The sequence below is a fragment of the Coenobita brevimanus genome, chromosome 110 (assembly GCF_032717465.1).
Source record: "Coenobita brevimanus isolate Jiangsu-jjx chromosome 110, ASM3271746v2, whole genome shotgun sequence".
In the NCBI taxonomy this organism is placed as follows: Eukaryota; Metazoa; Arthropoda; class Malacostraca; order Decapoda; family Coenobitidae; genus Coenobita; species Coenobita brevimanus.
In genome coordinates this window covers 42,930,539-42,948,507 of record NC_137063.1, presented here as the reverse complement: position 1 = coordinate 42,948,507, position 17,969 = coordinate 42,930,539, and the positions used below count along the sequence as shown (strand labels likewise).

The following is a 17,969-nucleotide window of genomic DNA, read 5'->3' as shown; positions in this document are numbered from 1 at the left end:
GTTAACTGATATCGCATCTTCCCAGCGTCATTATCATCTTCACTCATCTTTATGTTCATTTAGGCATAATTTACAGACACCTCTTCTACCCAGTATCATTCCTACTTCACTACTTTCTTCGTAATATTCATCAACGCATAATTTGTTGATCTCTCTCTTCCTCTTGGTGCCATTGTGTCTTTACTCTTCCTTCTTTATGTTCCTCTGGGTATAATTTACTCACTCATTCTTCTTCCCATTGTCACTGTCTTCATTACTTCCTTATGTATGGTACTCCAGGCCAAATATCTCCACCTTTGATTCTACACATTCGTATAATAATTATTATGGACTGTAACCTAAAAAAAATCGTAAAGCCTCTATGAATAATAAAAAATAAAAGGTTAAATCCGCAGAGCTCGAAAATCAAACTTACTTAAGTTCATTAAAATCGCTTGGAGATAGCAAAATTAAATTACAAAAGGCATCACCGGACTGAACAATGAAAAAGTGTATGGATAAGAGTAATAAGGCATTATATGCAAAACAAATCGCTGAGGGTGTGGTGTTACGATGTCTTCTATGCTGGTGGATATGCTTTGGGTCTACATTTTTTCTCAATCTCTTTGCGTGCTCTTCCTGCTTGCCTATGCATGTCTAATCCTGCATAATTACTCATCATCGCAGGACATTAGTATGCGCTCTTTTCTCTCCCTCTTGCTGCCTATCCCGGGAAGGTTGAAGGAGAAAGGACTTCGTGATAATGACTCCAGTACCGTTCGTTCAATACTGCGTAATATTTGGTCAATTAGATTCATGTACAAAGAAGAAATTACTGGTTGACACAAACAGAACTAAAATAATCTAAGCCAACACTAATACCAAATTATTCCAGAGATTGTTTCTCAAAATGCTGTGACAGACAATGCCTGAATAAGTGTCTGTCTGTGTGTGTGTCTGTGTGTCGGCAAGTAAAATCGAACCATTCAGAAACCATGCCAAGAGAAGTGAAAGTTGGCAGGATACGTGAGAGCGGTGTGGGAGGTATATAAGGGGGACTTTGCGAGTAACTTCCTCAGTCAGTTGCCAGCCTGTCTCTTCTTTGATATTCGTCCTAGGCAGGTGAGCCACAAGGACACCCGGAGACGGCGTGTTACAGGGGCGGAACCTAGTGCCACAACACCTTCAGTACGAGAATTCTACCCTAAACTAAGTAGCATCGTTCGGCGGTAGGAAGTCCATAGCCCTTACTTTCAGGAGGCTTCCCAGTGGCGAGCAATAATCGTCTGGCGCTGGATAGAATCAAACAACTGAGTTAATACGATAATCGGGATAGGTTCTGAACACTTACATCTCAAGAGGTATCCCAGTGGCGATCAAAACCACCTGGAGTAAGTCGAGGTTCAAGGGTTCAACACGTCATCGTTTTGGAGGGGTTCAGATTTTTTTTTTCCTAACTGCTACACTTTGAAAGTCGTACGCCGAATAAAGTCGTCTGGAGGCAGAATGAATAACTGAGGAATACACTGTACGGAATGGGTTAGAAATCTCTTCCTTCACCCAAGTGTGACTGACATTTGGCAGGTGTGACACATACTATTTTCCTCAACCAAATGCAATAATTACAAATCTCTTTACTGTATAGGTGGATTGTATTGGACTCCTCAAGTTGAGGAAGTGGTGGTTTTGTGGTATAGTAGAAGGGCGCACGGAATATCTTACTTCCTGACAAGAAGTATGATTTCAAGGAAGGGGTGTCTTTGCCTGTTTCCAGAGTCGTATACCTATCCGTCTATTTATATGTCAGTTCAACTATTTGTCTATCCGTCTGGCTATCCACCTAGGTGCCTATCTATTTATCTGTATGTGTGTGTGTGTGTGTGTGTGTGTGTGTGTGTGTGTGTGTGTGTGTGTGTGTGTGTGTGTGTGTGTGTGTGTGTGTGTGTGTGTGTGTGTGTGCGCGCGAGCGCGAGATAATTTTTAGATTATAGAAAGGGGGAGTTTGATCACTGTTCAGTAGCCTACACACACGCGCTAATAAAAAGTATATCAACGAGCATGAATGGCATTTATTATGGAAGGATTTCTGTTTTATGAGTAGTGTGTGCATACTCGGTATACATTTTTTTTTTTTAGATGAATAATAAGCAATTAGGTTATGAGAAAAACATAACTAAATAACAGGTTGGTTAAAAGAGAATTTATATAACTAGGTGTAAATTATTCGTACTCTAACAACGTACGATGAATACATGATACCAGCTGCTTAATCCTAATGTGTTCAGGACAACAACTGTATTCTGCTCCAGCTAACGTCTGACGATTTTTCCCGAAACCATTGAATCACAGGAGCTTTGAGGTTTATATACTGCAGGGAAATACAAGGCGATCCGTATACTGTATAACGCATCCAAACTCTCATGTTTTGTGAGGATAGCTCAGTCCGCGTTACTGAAGTCGGTTTACTTTCGTGTGACATATCTGGGCCAGTCTCACAGTGTTCTTACTATGAAGTGGTTGCATGAAATTCACTATGCCTTAGTAACAGTATGAGGAAGGAAGGAATCTCTTTGGTTACAAGTCAAATCATACCTCCAATCCGACTACATTCTTCCATCAATTGAGCTGAAAAGGGTGAGGGATCTTTATCGGATTCGAGTAAACCGACTACAGTATTTACCTTGCATGACTTTCAAATTCAGATAACTTTTATGCTTAACAGTGTCACGTTCACTGATTGTATGGTTGATTCCAAATCCCATGAGGCAACCAAAATGTCTCTGCGCCTTATAAAAGCAAAGTGAACCGTCCCAGTGATATATAAGACTGAAAAGTGCAATGTACCTACTATATCACCCTGTATAACACTCAAATTTAATGTCAAGAAATATCCCGAAATACATGAATCGATTCCAAAAACCATTACAGCTAACCGTTAATTTAGAAACAGAACACGATACGGTAATATATCGGATCTATAATAGGTTATCTGGTGACAGGAGAGGAGTCTAATTTCACCCACCGGTAACACTATGATGCAACAGCCTGGCGTAACTCACATTTATCAGTGGCAGTGTTACGCTTCTATTGCTCCCACACCTGTCTCTCATCCTATGTGACAAGCTCTTCCGCGCTCACTCACTATTTCCTGTTATTAGGGTGAAGTGGGGGTGGAGTACAGGGGTTTATACATGCCTTCGTGTCTGTGTCTGAGAGAATGAGAAAGCTACATCATCATCATCATCAATATCATAATTATAATAATCATCGCTATCATCATCATTTTCATCATCAGCATAATCATAATCGTTATCACCATTATCACAGTCATAATCATCACTATCATCAACAGTCTAAGTCAGTTAACTGCAAGACGACTGCATCTCCCACTGTTTTCAGCTCCTGACATAATAGCTGTTTAGCCTGGTCATCCAATCAATGCAGATTTCCGAACGTTATCTTCTCTGTCTAGCTCGTTCCATCACTCCATCTCTATGTTGCCTACTACGTTACCCTAGCTGTTCATTTATTATCTAATCATTGAGGGACGTGTCGTCAAGTAGAACTCAAAACATCATCTTACCGGAACTACAGATGAGAAAGAAAATGACTGTTGACAGATGAGGAAAGCTGGTGAGAGGAAGTGGAGGCAAGCGATGCGAAGGGAGTGAAGAAGGGTTGTTGAACGTGCGCATCTTCTACTGAGCGTCGTTCTTCGTCTCCGTCTGCCTGCCCGTTATCAGTTCAGGGCCCGTATCCACAAACATCTTAACCGATCCTTACAATACGGCATATAATTCTCGACACTGCAAATCATTTTCCATAGACCATCAATGAATTAATGTTGGAAATTATTTAGTTCTGTCGAATTTTTCACATTACTCTTCCCTGTAGTTTGGTGTTTGAAGTGTTTGGTAGGTTTACTGACATAAAAACACTACAAAATATCATACGCATGTTAAACTTAAGAAGTTTTATCAATGCGACTCGGTTCTTTCAAGTATCCTACGAAATCATTGCGTTCTGGTAACAAAACTGATGCTGCTACTGACAAGGGTAGGTCTGTAAGGGCGAAGACACACTTGCTCGAAACATGTGATCAACGAAAGGAAATGAAACCCAGACTTAGAATAACTGCATTTCCAGAGTCTGAGCCTTGGACCTAATCCTAGGCCTCGTTTCCCCTTGTCGATCAAAGGGCACGTACGACAGTGCAATGAACTGTTTGTCCGGTCACCCTCTGCCAGGAAAAGTTATAAATACTACGCCCCACCTGCTACTTCTACTACTACTACTGTTGCTGCTGCTGCTACTACTACTACTACTACTTTTACTGCTACTATTATTGGTCATAATTCTGAAGAAATAACCTTTAATCTTCCGTACCTTTGTTGACCTGGTGCTCGGTATGTCATCCACTTAATTTTTACGACTAAAATCAAGAGTTACTCTGAACAACCTTTTCTGGAACAAAAAGTCTGACAATGTAAGCTAACAACTGATGAGATTTAGTCAGTATACTCGGCAGGATAGCTTCGCAAGATTTCCATGCACGTACAGTAGGTTCTTTGTTACTGTTAATTACTAAACTTGGCTTGATTATACATGACGAGTACTGACCACTCCCACAACTTAAATACTAAATCGTTGTTGCATGATACTATGAGGTAGAGATGAGTCTCCTTGCTTCCCAGTCAAATAAATCCTCCAATCTGACTACACCTGTCCATCAACTAGGCGAGAGGCGTTAGGGATCTTCGTCAGTAAAAAAAAAAAAATAAAAAAAAAAAATAAAATAAAAATGCAGTACAGACACCACGTACAGGTATACGTAATATCCTAATCCACCTCCCTCAATTACCACAACACTCTACCGATCGTCTTTACCATTAAAAAAATTCAGTACAGCCGTGTGAACACGTAAGATATATGAACTCTCCGTGTTACCCCTCCCAAAACCAATACAACCGCACTAAACCAATCTTCAACAGGTTAGTAAAAAAAAAAAAAAAAATGACAAGAAAGAAAGGAAGCGCTGACCCAATAGCACTGTATGACCGTGTATAATTCTCTCTCTCTCTCTCTCTCTCTCTCTCTCTCTCCCTCTCTCTCTCTCTCGTACTCCATCAAAGGGGCCACGCGGAGCTCCCTAGACGCAAGCAATATATTAATAAAGTGAAAGTGTAAGTTTGTCATTAGGCCTCCAACATGCCATATTTCTTTTGAATGATGCTGTCGGGAGGCACAACATACATGCAAAACACGCTCAGGGAAAGTCAGTGCTTTTGGTGCCTCGAGGAGAGTAATACATCAGTTATTTTAATTGCAGTTTGACCATTGATAAAGAATTTTTGCATGGTTATTCAGGAAAAGTTAGATTAAACAAGACTGTGTTAAATTAAGTTTGGTTAGGGTAGATTAAGTCAGACTTGGAGGAACTGAGTTAGACTAGATTAGGTTAAATTAAAGTGTTAGACGCAGGTTTGGCCAGGTTACAAATACTGCTTAAACTGCAATACGTCTGGTTGTTTCGATCTTATCCAGAAATCAGCCGTCGGACGAATGTGTTAAACTCTGACAGTCGGAAAAGTCTGTCCAAAGCTGAAAGAAATTATCGCGAAACTGCACGACTTAATTCCAAAAGACGTCCTCGTAGTGAATTATATAATCTTTCATATAACCGACTCTTGAATTAGGTGAAGTCTTTTTCAGCTTACTCGTGCCATTTTCAGACGATTTTATTCAGCTCAAGGGAAGTCTTTCGAACTAGAGGTGTTACATGCATCATAATTACCTCCCTTCACTTCTACAAATCCTTCATGTGTTGAATAATATCGTCTGTCGGTAGCACGAATATGAAAATACGTCATCGTGTTGAAGGGATCGATTAATCTTTCTCTCATCTCACGCACTCACTCCAGCGCAACGGTTTCCTGCGGTGCATCTCTCTATTTCCCTCCATCTTCCTGTCTTCTCCCTCTTTTCTCCTCTTGTTACCTCCATCGTATTTCGCATACATTATCAAAGCCTTTTTCGTCTCTCTCTCTCTCTCTCTCTCTCTCTCTCTCTCTCTCTCCTATTCACTGTTTTGTGTTCTGCATCCTCCTTTACCTCTCCTCCTCTTCCCCATCTCTCTCTCCAGCTACCCATCCTCGTCCCTTATTCCTCCCTTATTCTCCCTTCCCTGTAGTTTTCTCTTCATTTCTACTTCACAGCCCTCTTCTGTCTCCCCATTCTCTTTCCTCCATTCGTTCCCTGTTTCCTTCTCTGCTTTCTACTCCTTCCCTTAACTCTCACATATCTCCTCCGCCCAATTCAGCAGCTAATGACCCGTTCTGAGCACAAGGGTGATTCCTTCTAGGGGTAGAAGATCCGTTAAAAACCGTTACAAACTCTGCAAAATACTGTTCCCTCTCTCTCACCATCTCTAGCTTGCTCGCAATAATAATAATAATAATAATAATAATGACGATGAAGAAGTGGAATCTGAAAGACTAATGTTGATGTTTGTGTAAGGAGTGGAAGTCGCAACATTCAAAATGAGCTAAGAGACATCAACGCCGAAGAAAGTAGTTATCAAATGCGTCGAATACTGTACTGTACATGTTATCTTCCTAATTATTTTTTCCTCTATCAGGCTGTGGGTATTTTAAATATATAGTGAAGAATAACTTCTTTTATTGGCACTGCCTGATTGACGGATATTTAAACTATATTCAACGTTATGTAATAAAAAAAATTTCTAAATTATTCCTTTCATTAGAAGGCATTTAAGTTTCTGTTTACTGATGATTAAGTTGCAACTCTAAATCAGTATTATTTAATGCCAGACTCAGTTATTCACTGCTTGATAACATGAATGAAGAGCTGGTGTAGCATATCAAAGAGCCGCCCATCAAAGAACATCAAAATAGTGAAAGGAACCATGCTGCCTCCTCGGTGGGTCATGGGAGAGTCGTTAAGAGGTCGTTAGGCAGTGGCCGAGGGCATATCACGCAGGCCATTGTTGTGAAGTTCCTGTGGCTTCTGCTAGGGGGTGGCGTAATGGCGGAACACAGACTCTTTTGAATGGGAGCTCTACAAGAAAAGATTTATTGCCACGTATTCTTAAGAAACCACAAGTTCCACAAACAAGTATTGGTTCAATCTGATTTTATTCATCTGAAGAAGTGTTACGGAATTGTTATTGACGTGCAAATTTTCTGCTGAGCGCCTGAAAAAAGGAAACACTTTTACTTTGCGTATCTATTCATTAATACAAAGTCAGTGCGGAAAAAAGGCTTACTAGAATTCGAGATGGTTATAAATAGTCGAGAGGCACACCAACTTTCTAAAGATTACAAAGTGCAAAAAGGTTACAGAACGATTAAGGGAGGTAATGAAGCTCTGTGGAATTAGTGAGGTGGGTCCGTTAAAGTAATTGCAGAGAAGTTGTGCCTGACTCAGTCCCCCCTTCTTCACCGTACTAGAAAATGACGAAATTGCTTGATGAAATAATGAGTGAAAATAGAAAACGGAGGGGAAAAGACACGTATACAAGAGAGAGAGAGAGAGAGAGAGAGAGAGAGAGAGAGAGAGAGAGAGAGAGAGAGAGAGAGAGAGAGAGAGAGTGTGTTACACGGAGATATTAAATTTTGCTAGTAAAATCAATAAACCAAGAAAAGAGGATAGCATAGGTATAGCCTTCGAACATTTTTTTTTTCTTTTTACTGAAGGATATTTTGTCTTCATCCCGCTCTAATGAGGTGCATTCGGTTGCAGAGGGAGCAGGTTCGATTCCACTCAACAACCCATAGACCTTGATTTTGTTCCGACTCTGCCTTTTATTCCCAAGCCTTCCTTTCCTCAGACTCACTCTTGTTAGCTTTATACACCGGACACACGCTTAGCATTATTAATTTTGTTTTGTTAGATTCTGGTTTTATTTGACTTCCAATTGTCACTTTTACTTTTGTTATAATATTTGACTCCCAGTTTTGTCACTTTTACGTTTGTCATAATATTTACTTTCAATGCCCTTAATTTCGTCACTCTTACTATTAACACTCTTGCTTTCATTTGGATCTTACTTTCACCAGACTCTTACTCTCGTTGGAATCTTGTCCTCCCCAGATATAATTTCGACGGCTCTCACTTTCTTTACTCTTTCTTCAAACTCCTATTTTCTTTATGCATTTCTTGAAATTTATATTTATCCTTTCTTCAGTCTTACTTTCCTAATGTAAATTCGAAATGTCTTAGAGGTTTGGGAATGATAAATTTTCAGGCATAACGTGAATAGTAAAGGAAACAGTTGTCTAGATTAGGAAATCACTACTCTTGAAAAGCTGACTTTATTTTGAACAAGTCCAGTCTTCTGAACAACAGGTACTATAAGGACTACTAAGGTATGAGAGTGAGAACACTAACATAAAGGGAAATGAAGAGGCAGACCGAGGTCTAGACGGATGGATGAAATCTGTAACTATGGTCGGCTAGGGTGGAACGGACAAACAAGTCATAGATCAGAGAGGAGAAAGTATTGAGAGGCCTTTTCCGACAATGGACTAACACAGGTTGATGAAGAGGTACTGACAAAGGTTGCTGCTGCTGTTGCTACTGCTGCTGCTGCTGATGATGATGAGTAGGTCTACGTATAGGAAGATGAAGGTACCGAATAGGTCACGGGCGTGTGTCATTTCTTTTATGGTTTGTGTTTTGCTTGTGCGGTGGAGCCAGTATTTTGAGACTTGAAGATTGAAAGATCGTGTGTCCCATTTCATTGGATATGCTGCTTGACAGTTCTCTTGCTTCAGTGTTTATCTCTTTGCTACTGAATTCTACCGTAACTCATAATTTACTTGGAGATTAAGGTTGAAATGCTATTCTTCATGGCGATGACAAATCTGTTTATATAAATTCACCTCATTTTACCACCAACCTCTTCAGTCCGATGACGTATTTTGTATTTTATTTTTGCAATCGGAGACTATTTCATACAGCTTAGGAAAAGCTTTTCAAACAGGAGAGTTCAGATATAGCCTTTATTAGACATTTCAGCATAAGAGGTCCGTCTCAACTCGAATTAAACAGCTTGGTGATAATACGAGTACAAATAAAGTTACATAAGAGAGATTTAACATTTTGCTATCCCCGCCACCCGCAAATGGGGAGAGACGCCTTCATGTGTATGTTCCGGTACAATCACGCGGCTCCACTGTCCTGTTATGCAAACGTTCCTAGGCTCCTTAGCTATCCCCCGAAAGGAAGATGGTGGACTACAGGAGGACAATTCAGTCTACAGTCCACTGGGTTTACGTTTCAGATGAACATGGAGCTTTTAAAAGAACAAGAAATACTACTACTACTACTACTATCACCACACCTCCGCCACCGATTGCTGGAATCGTCACGGTCGGGGCGATAAAAACGCATATGGGGGAAAGATGGCGGGTGTTGTGAAAGCTAATACACGCCGGAGGGAGAAGAGGCGTTGGTGCTGCGGCGTAACCTGCCCTTCCACCTCACACACTGCTACGGCTTTTGTGCGCGTCACTGCCAACACAAGAAAGACGGGTTAGGGCTTGAAGACACATGCACTTGAGGTTTGCAGGTGACACCATTTAACCCTTTGACTGAGTAGGATACGCGCACGCTTGTGTGTGTGTGTGTGTGTGTGTGTGTGTGTGTGTGTGTGTGTGTAGACATTCCTTTATGTGCTAATCTAAATTCAGTGATGATTAAAAATCATTTTCCATGTTTGTGGTTTAAACAAATTAAACGATACTTGTTACTGGTTAATACAATTTTTTTTTTTTTTTTTTTTTTTTTTTTTTTTTAATGATGGTAAGGTTATTATCATCCACATAGTGCACAAGAAGCAAATTGGTTAATTATACAGGAAATGAAACATTCCAACATCCCATAACAAGAATTATACGACACGTTAAAACAGATGTAAAACTGCACGGCATGTTATAAGTGCAGCATGGTATGACAGTCAAAATTTTTTTTCCTTCCTCTTCCTTTTTACTTCTATCACGTTGCAAATGCTGTTACTTCTCACTCACTCTCATTTTTTAAAGATACTTAAAAAAGCCATACACCTAAATCATTTTCATATAACTGCACCGAAACCGACAACACTAGCGTAAACAGCAGGGTCATCTGACCCAGCATGAGGTGACCGGCAGATTACATGCTGTGTTTTCCATGTGGTGGGAAATGCTGGGTCTCTGACGTCACGCACAGGGAAACAGTTTATCCATGTCTTCGAAAAACATGTGTATTAACTAGCTATCTCAGCACTGACAACATTTGCCTTAAACGCCTACTGATACGTATGCTATTACTGACTGCGTGGAACATCACTGGGCAGCATAAAACAAAGGAGTAACTTTTGACGCCATTTGGTGAGGAAGCGAGACAACCTTGCTATTCCTTCCCCAGTCACCAGTCGCTATCGTAACCTTAACACCTACTAAAAACTCCACCTCCTTCTGTCTTCCCTCAGTATAAGCAACAAGGAAATAAGGAGGGAGAACGACACGTGGTATATTATAGGCTTGAGGTGCATATAATAGCGGGTTTGGTGGTGAGGATGGTGGTAAATAACACATCTTTCTTCCTGTCGTACACTCTTCCTCATGCTTCTTCTCCCACCGGCTTTCCCTCAACTCTCTTCACACATCTTTCAATGTTCTTTTGCCTGTCATTCTTCCCTTTCAACTTTTGTTTTCTTTCTCCATTCTAACTATTTCCTGCCACCTCCGAATACCGTATGCAAAACTTTCCAAGGGCATGGTTTTAGGCTCTAAGATGAATAATCTCCTTACACGCATTTCAGATCAAATAACGTGAACCATTTCTTCTCTGACATATATAAAAGTATAAAACAAATTCTTCTGTCAGGTAGCTTTCAGACTGCAATACAGTGCTTACAGTTGGAAATCACTTTAGGCTAACTCTATCTTGCTCTTTTTATTATTTTCCATTAACATATCCAACAGTTTACAGTATATATATATATATATATATATATATATATATATATATATATATATATATATATATATATATATATATATATATGAATTAAACTGGAGAGACGTGAATGGGGAAGGAGCTCGAGCATAACTGGCAAGGAAAACACCAAAATATTGTGGGAGTTGCAGCCAAGCTAGAAGGGAGGGGACAACAGATCTTGACAGTGACGATGTGATTTTCGAATGAAGGAAAAAGTCCAATGGCTTAGCCCGGCATGTGCGGGCAGTATTTTGTGGACAGCGAACCATACAATAACACGGGTAAGGTATTCAAGCGAGTGCGACACGGAAGACACGTAAACATTATCCCAGACTAGTACACACGACCATCGCTTTACTGTAACTTACATCGAGGTTCTTCTTTTTCACTTCAAGGTAATGAACCCTTTCTGCTTTATGATGTCAAACTATATACCGGTACTTTACTTGACTCATAGGCCAGATATCAGCCATAACCTACCTTATATTAAATAACTTTAAATCACTGTTGCTTGCTATCATCTTGCGTTTCCTCTACTTTCTCCTCTTCACCATTTAGCTGCACCTCGCCTTCCCCGCCCCCCCTTCCTGCTTCATCCTCTAATTCCTTGCTTATTTGCCCATGATCCAGCAGTGCAAATGGGGACCTGCACGTAACATCAGTTGCGGGGGGGAGGGGCATTTTAAAATAAGAAAATGAGCCTGTTTGCTTTACTGAGCCTCGTGTACCCAATCGGGAGGATTTTAAACCTTCTTCCCTTCCCCCCCTCTCTCTCTCTCCTCTCCTCCATTTCCTCTCTTTGTCTTCTTTCCTTCCACTCTCTCCTTTCTTCATTTTCCTTACCTCTCTTCTTCGTCTCTGACTACCCTGGTTTCTCATTTACTCTAGCTTCTCATCTTCTCTCTCTCTCTCTCTCTCTCTCTCTCTCTCTCTCTCTCTCTCTCTCAACCACGTGAAAGCTAATGATAGAGAAGTAATATTTCCGCTCCATAATTGAGATGACGCTGCAAGATCACACATACACATTAAGGTGGAAGCGTTAGGAGCTGAAACAGACAGACAGACAGATAGATAGATAGACAATTACAGACAGACAGAAACAGATACTGATAAAAAGACTGACAGGCAGACAGAGGTACAGATAAATAGACAAGCAGACGGAGAGACAGACTGATAGATGGACACAGAACGATAGGCAGACAGATGGACAGACAGACAAGTAGATAGACAGATATATGGGTAAACAGACAGACATACAGACATACATACAGACAGACAGATATACAGTATAGACACACGGAAAGGTAGACTGATAAAGATAAATAAAGTGATGATGTGAGAGAGAGAGAGAGAGAGAGAGAGAGAGAGAGAGAGAGAGAGAGAGAGAGAGACTGTTTATAAACACTGAATAAGTTATGCTTCTCAGCGTCCTCTTTTGTCTTCCTCCTCATCTCCTCCGCGTTGCTATCCTTTTCCTTTCCCCCTCCCTTCACCTCCGCCTCCCCCTTCCCTCACCTCAAGCTTCTCCACCTCACCTCTGACCTCCCTACCTTTCTTCCGAAAAAAAAAAAAAAAAAAACTTTCATCTCGCTTCTTGATGTTTTTTTTTATTAACACCAACTTACGCTTAGCATTACACATTCACTTACACTCCTACATTCGTTTACATTAATTTAATTACGCTCATGTAAAAATATAAACTGGTATATGTACATGTATTTCAACTTTTTTTAAAAGCAGATTTGTAATTTTTTTTAACAGCTTTTGCTATACACTTATTTATACGCTATTTTTATGCTTAATTACATTCATTTATTTTGAAAAATTTGCAGTTGCTCACTAATTGAAAATTTTTACATTAATTTACAATTTATGGTCTTTACTCATTAACTTACACTTATTTATTCGTTTACTCAATGATCTTTACTCTTATAAACATTCTTTTTTTCTGTCCAAGTGAGATCTAAGTATGATAAAAGAACTAAATATATATTTTTACTAACGAAGCTCAGTTGACTGAAGACCAGTGGCAGAAAGTTTATACAGTCAGGGAGAGTGTGGATCAGTATAGCCAAGGAGTAGTCTCCCCATCTTTCAAACCACCTGTCCTTCACGCAGAGTTTCCTTTTATAGGCTAACCTGGTCCGTGTGTCTGAACTATCGGTACGTCACTTTGGCACATATTAGAGAATCTTGAAACAGGCAAAATACTCCTTAATTTTCGAGAATATAGTATCATTTACAGGAAATGCAGTTTCCTCATTTTTTTAATGATTTAACATCAATCTCATTGTATAACTTACATGATGTAGCATATAAACTCTTCCTGATTACTGTTTAACCTAAAGTTTCATCGTTGTTTATTATCTAACATGTTTTATTTTTTATATGAACTTGTTTTATAACATTTTTCTGCATTTTCTTTTGCAGTAGTGGTAAGGGAGGGGCTATGTGCAGAGCGTGGGTTATGATGGAGGTGGTGGTGACTCTAGTGTTGGTGGCCTTAGGTGGAGTAAATGGATTGCCTGAACTGTTAGGGCTGCCTCAGCAGTATGGCCCGCCGCAGGTACGATATAAGTGTCTGTTTAACACACACACACACACACACACACACACACACACACACAGTTCTAAACAAACCTTATATATCTATATACCGGTACCTTATACGCGTGTGTGTGTGTGTGTGTGTGTGTGTGTGTGTGTGTGTGTGTATATATATATATATATATATATATATATATATATATATATATATATATATATATATATTTTTTCCCCCAGAGGAATTGTACTGATTTTCATACCTATAGTTTACCTCATTCCTTAAATTATCAGTCAGATTACTCTTAAATAAATCATTATATCCAAATCACACCGATGTTTCATTAGTAGAAATTATGATGATGATGATGATGATATTTTCTCCTTGGCAGAATAACTTCGCTCCACCCGCACCCTCCAACACCTACTTTGCGCCGCCCCCCAGTGCCCCTGCCCCCTCCCCTAGCTACGGTGCCCCTCCCCCCGCACCCGCACCAGCACCCCCGCAATCCAACAACCTCTTCCCACAAGTACCGTCTGCGCCCTCAGGCCTGTATGAATTGCCCTCAGATGACCCAGTATGTGACCCCCAGACCAGCATTTCCGTGGTCACCTCTACTCGTTTCGTGCCCACCACCGTTGTGCAGACCCGAACCCGCGCCCTGCCCACCACCGTGTACTCACAAATCACACAGACCCAGTATTTCCCGTCCACCGTGTTTCAGCAGCAGACTGTGACCTCCGTGGCTCCCCCGGTGATACAGACGACCACTGAGGTGAGTGATATATACCTGTAGTTATATTATGCGTGTATTAAATCAACAATCACAAACCAGTCCAAACAAAATCCAATAAATCTCATCATTAGTAATTCTCTCACAGTTATGGATGCAGTTGATGCATATTCTGTACAATTCTTGCTAGCCTGCTACCAGACGACTTTATTATGGCCTACTCTGGAGGGGCTTTTCAAAATGGAAGAGTTAGACATAACCCTGAATAATCCTTTGATTTGTAGAGTCCATCCTGACTGGCGAAAATGAAATAAACTTCGGATGGCAGGGTTTAATATAGCATAAAACCAGAGAACTTTCCTTTAGCTGCTGGATACCGGTACTTCATGAATCAAAGAGTGTATGGACATAAATTAACCTTCCCATTGCTATGATTCCCATCATGTGAACAAAACAGTTTGGTGTTAGTCTTAATAACAGTATAATACCTAGGTGTGATAAAAATGTCGAAACAGTTAAGAAAGAAGTAAATCTCCGTAATGTTAAAGAACAGAAAAACTCAGCACAACTAACCCAAAAACTTCAACACATTCACTTAATCCCAGGAGTATCATGAAACGATTATTCCCACACAGATATTTAAGCAGGAAAACACGCTTCACCATATCCCTTTCAAACCCTTCAGTCCCAAGACATTTTTTTTATTCTTATTCATGCTGCCTTCAGAAGGGTGTACAGTATTTAGCTTAGGGAGATAAATCAGGCTGTGAAGGGATTAATGGGAACTGTTTCCAACCCCGTCATTACATACGGGTTCTCCAAAGCTGATAAATCTTCTGGAGATAGCGAAAAAAAAAAAAAAGTCATCGGATTCAAAATTACTACTACCACTACCCCTCTCTCTGTCCCTACCTAACCCTGCCACTACCACTACCCCTAACCCTGCCACTGTCACTACTCCTAACCCTGCCACTGCCACAACCCCTAACCCTGCCACTACCACTACGGTACTCCTTTCTCTGCCTTTGCTTCCCCCTACCACTACCACTAATGTTACCACCACATCTTCCTCCCTTTATCACTACTACTATCATTATTAATTTTTCCGTTCGTCCCCCCAGGTGGTGAGCAACGTGCAATACATAACGCGTGCCCAGTACTTCACGCAAACCTCCTACATCACCGACACGCAGCTCCAGTACGTCACGCAGACGCAGACACAGACCCAGTTCCAGACACGCTACCAGACGCAGTTCCAGACGCAGTTCCAGACCACAACAGTGTTCCAGACGCAATTCCAGACGCAAGTAAGACGCCATTAATTTGTAATACCAAAATAAAACATTCGCCAATACATCTCTGCTAGCTTGGTGATGGATGGAACTACTTTCTCTCTCTCTCTCTCTCTCTCTCTCTCTCTCTCTCTCTAGCAATACAAAACACACTTCTCTCCTAAAGCTAGATATGAACGTAAAATGTGCCTTGTATAATGTGATATATAGCAATACGATCTACAAAATTCTCCTAAAATGTCGATACAGATGTCAATTGCGATCTTCACTCTGTTCTCTAACGTCATTATGATTCTCAACTTCTCTCTTCAAATGGGCTACTTTTTTTTTTTTTCTTTTTTTTTTTTTAACTTATCCCAACGTCACCTTTTTTCTATCCTTAGTTTCATGCAGACACAATACAGCATATAAGTCCAAGTTTGTAATTGAGCTTATTTTTTTCTCTATTTTCTGCACTTCTACAACGTCATTACCCTTGTCGATTTTTCTCCATCAATGCAGGTCGAGTTATTAAATGAGTTACCTCCCCTTTATACTGTTTGTATCAATGTAACAATTTTCTTTGACTTATTTATTAAAAGCCCTACCTGTCCTCTATTTTCCACTTTTTTTTTCTTTTTTCAGTTTCAGACCGTGACCCGATTCAGCACACAGGTCCAGTACCTGACGCAGACGCAGACAGTGCCGCAGTATATCACGCAGACCGTCACGTCCACACTCGTGCAGGTGCAGACGGTGACGCGAACCCAGCAGGTACCGCAGTATATCACGCAGACTATTACCAGCGTACAGGTGCAGACCAACGTCATTACGCAGACCCAGACTGTCCCGCAGTACATTACCCAGACCGTCACCATCACGCGATTCAGCACACAGGTCCAGTACGTGACGCAGACGCAGACGGTGCCGCAATATATCACGCAGACGCTGACGCAGACGGTGCCGCAGTACATAACGCAGACGCAGACGGTGCCGCAGTACATCACCCAGACCGTGACCGCCACCGAGACGAAGCAGGCGGACTGTGGTGGTGGTGGATATGGTGCGACCACTACCATGATGGGATACTACTAAGAGACATCACACGCACCTCTGTTGTGGCTGGAAGACTATTTATGTTTCATTTTCTATTCCACTCTGTTCAACATCAACCATTTCTTCTTTCTCTCTTTCCATTTTCGCAACCTAAATAATCTTCCATTTCACACTCCCTTCTGTTATCTTTCTCAAACCCCTCACTCTTCATCCTCCTACCCTCCATCTCTCTCTAACCGTCCTCTCTTGCTTTCACTCGCTTTTACTCACTTATATCACCCGTGTAATTCTACTCCAGTTTTTGCTCCTTCAATTTACTCTTTTTTGTTCCATTTTCTCTTACTGCAATATCTTCTTCTCCACTCTTTCCTACTTCACGCTCTTTTCTTTCCATCCTTTTGTATCTTACCGTCTGCCCTTTCACCCCCTCCCAGCTACACCACAGGATTTATTTTAGCAGTACAACCAAAAGAATGTGGATCTAGCAAGCTGGATGGAAAATTATTGCTGCTACTATTCAGAAGCATATCCCTCATCTAACAGCCTTATAATAAAGAACTGAGCACAAAGGTTCAGGAAGCCCCTGAACTCTGACAGGCATTTATGGGACATCCCCTGTGTGCCAGGTGTATTCAGCCTGCAAGCCACGTTACAGACAGCATTCAGCACCGAGGTAAGTAACTGGTACTGTACAAGGGTCAAGACGCTTTACTTTCATCACAGGTGTCACAAACGACTGTCAGAGACTTGCCCCTTGTCCGCACTTCGTCCCCTTAGTTTTAACTCTCTCAGCGCAATGATGTCTTTTTCTTTATGTCCTTGCTTCCACACACCCCCCCCCCCGCTTTTTTTTCACACGAGGCCCCTCGTTGTGAAAAGGATAACAGAGTATCTTCCTAATTTCTTATCTCAAAGATGTCCTTCCTGAATTTAACAAATCGTCAGGTAGTTGCAAAAAAATAAAATAAGACAGGCGTCGTTATAGTGAAAGGGTTAAGATTACGGTTGGCAGAGTGGTTAAGAACGATGTGCGGACTGACGGAGGTTCGATTCCAGCACCTTGGTTATACCAGTGTGTGACAGATAATATGTACAGCTTATGAACACCAGTACACAGGTACGGTAAGGTGTACACCTGAGCACCAGAACACAGGTATGGGAAAGTGTACATGTGCAGCATCATGTGCTGATAAACACACACACACACACACACACACACACACACACACACACACACACACACACACTTCATTCACTGGCGTTGTATACTGAATGAACGAGGTGATTAATGAAAATTCACCTAGCTGCCCAAATATGATACCTTCACTGATCAAGCATGTATCGTAATGTCCACACTGTAAAGAAGGACGGAGATTAGAGT

General features: G+C 41.0%; 1 protein-coding gene across 1 annotated transcript; it reads left to right on the top strand.

Moving 5' to 3' along the window:
* The first annotated feature begins 13,453 nt into the window (after positions 1-13,453).
* LOC145417559 (uncharacterized) lies at positions 13,454-16,627 on the top strand. Its single transcript, XM_080286266.1, has 4 exons — positions 13,454-13,549; positions 13,920-14,303; positions 15,383-15,568; positions 16,178-16,627. Exons 1-4 carry the CDS (start codon positions 13,454-13,456, stop codon positions 16,625-16,627), a joined length of 1,116 nt encoding a protein of 371 aa, XP_080142392.1.
* Positions 16,628-17,969: the final 1,342 nt, after the last annotated feature.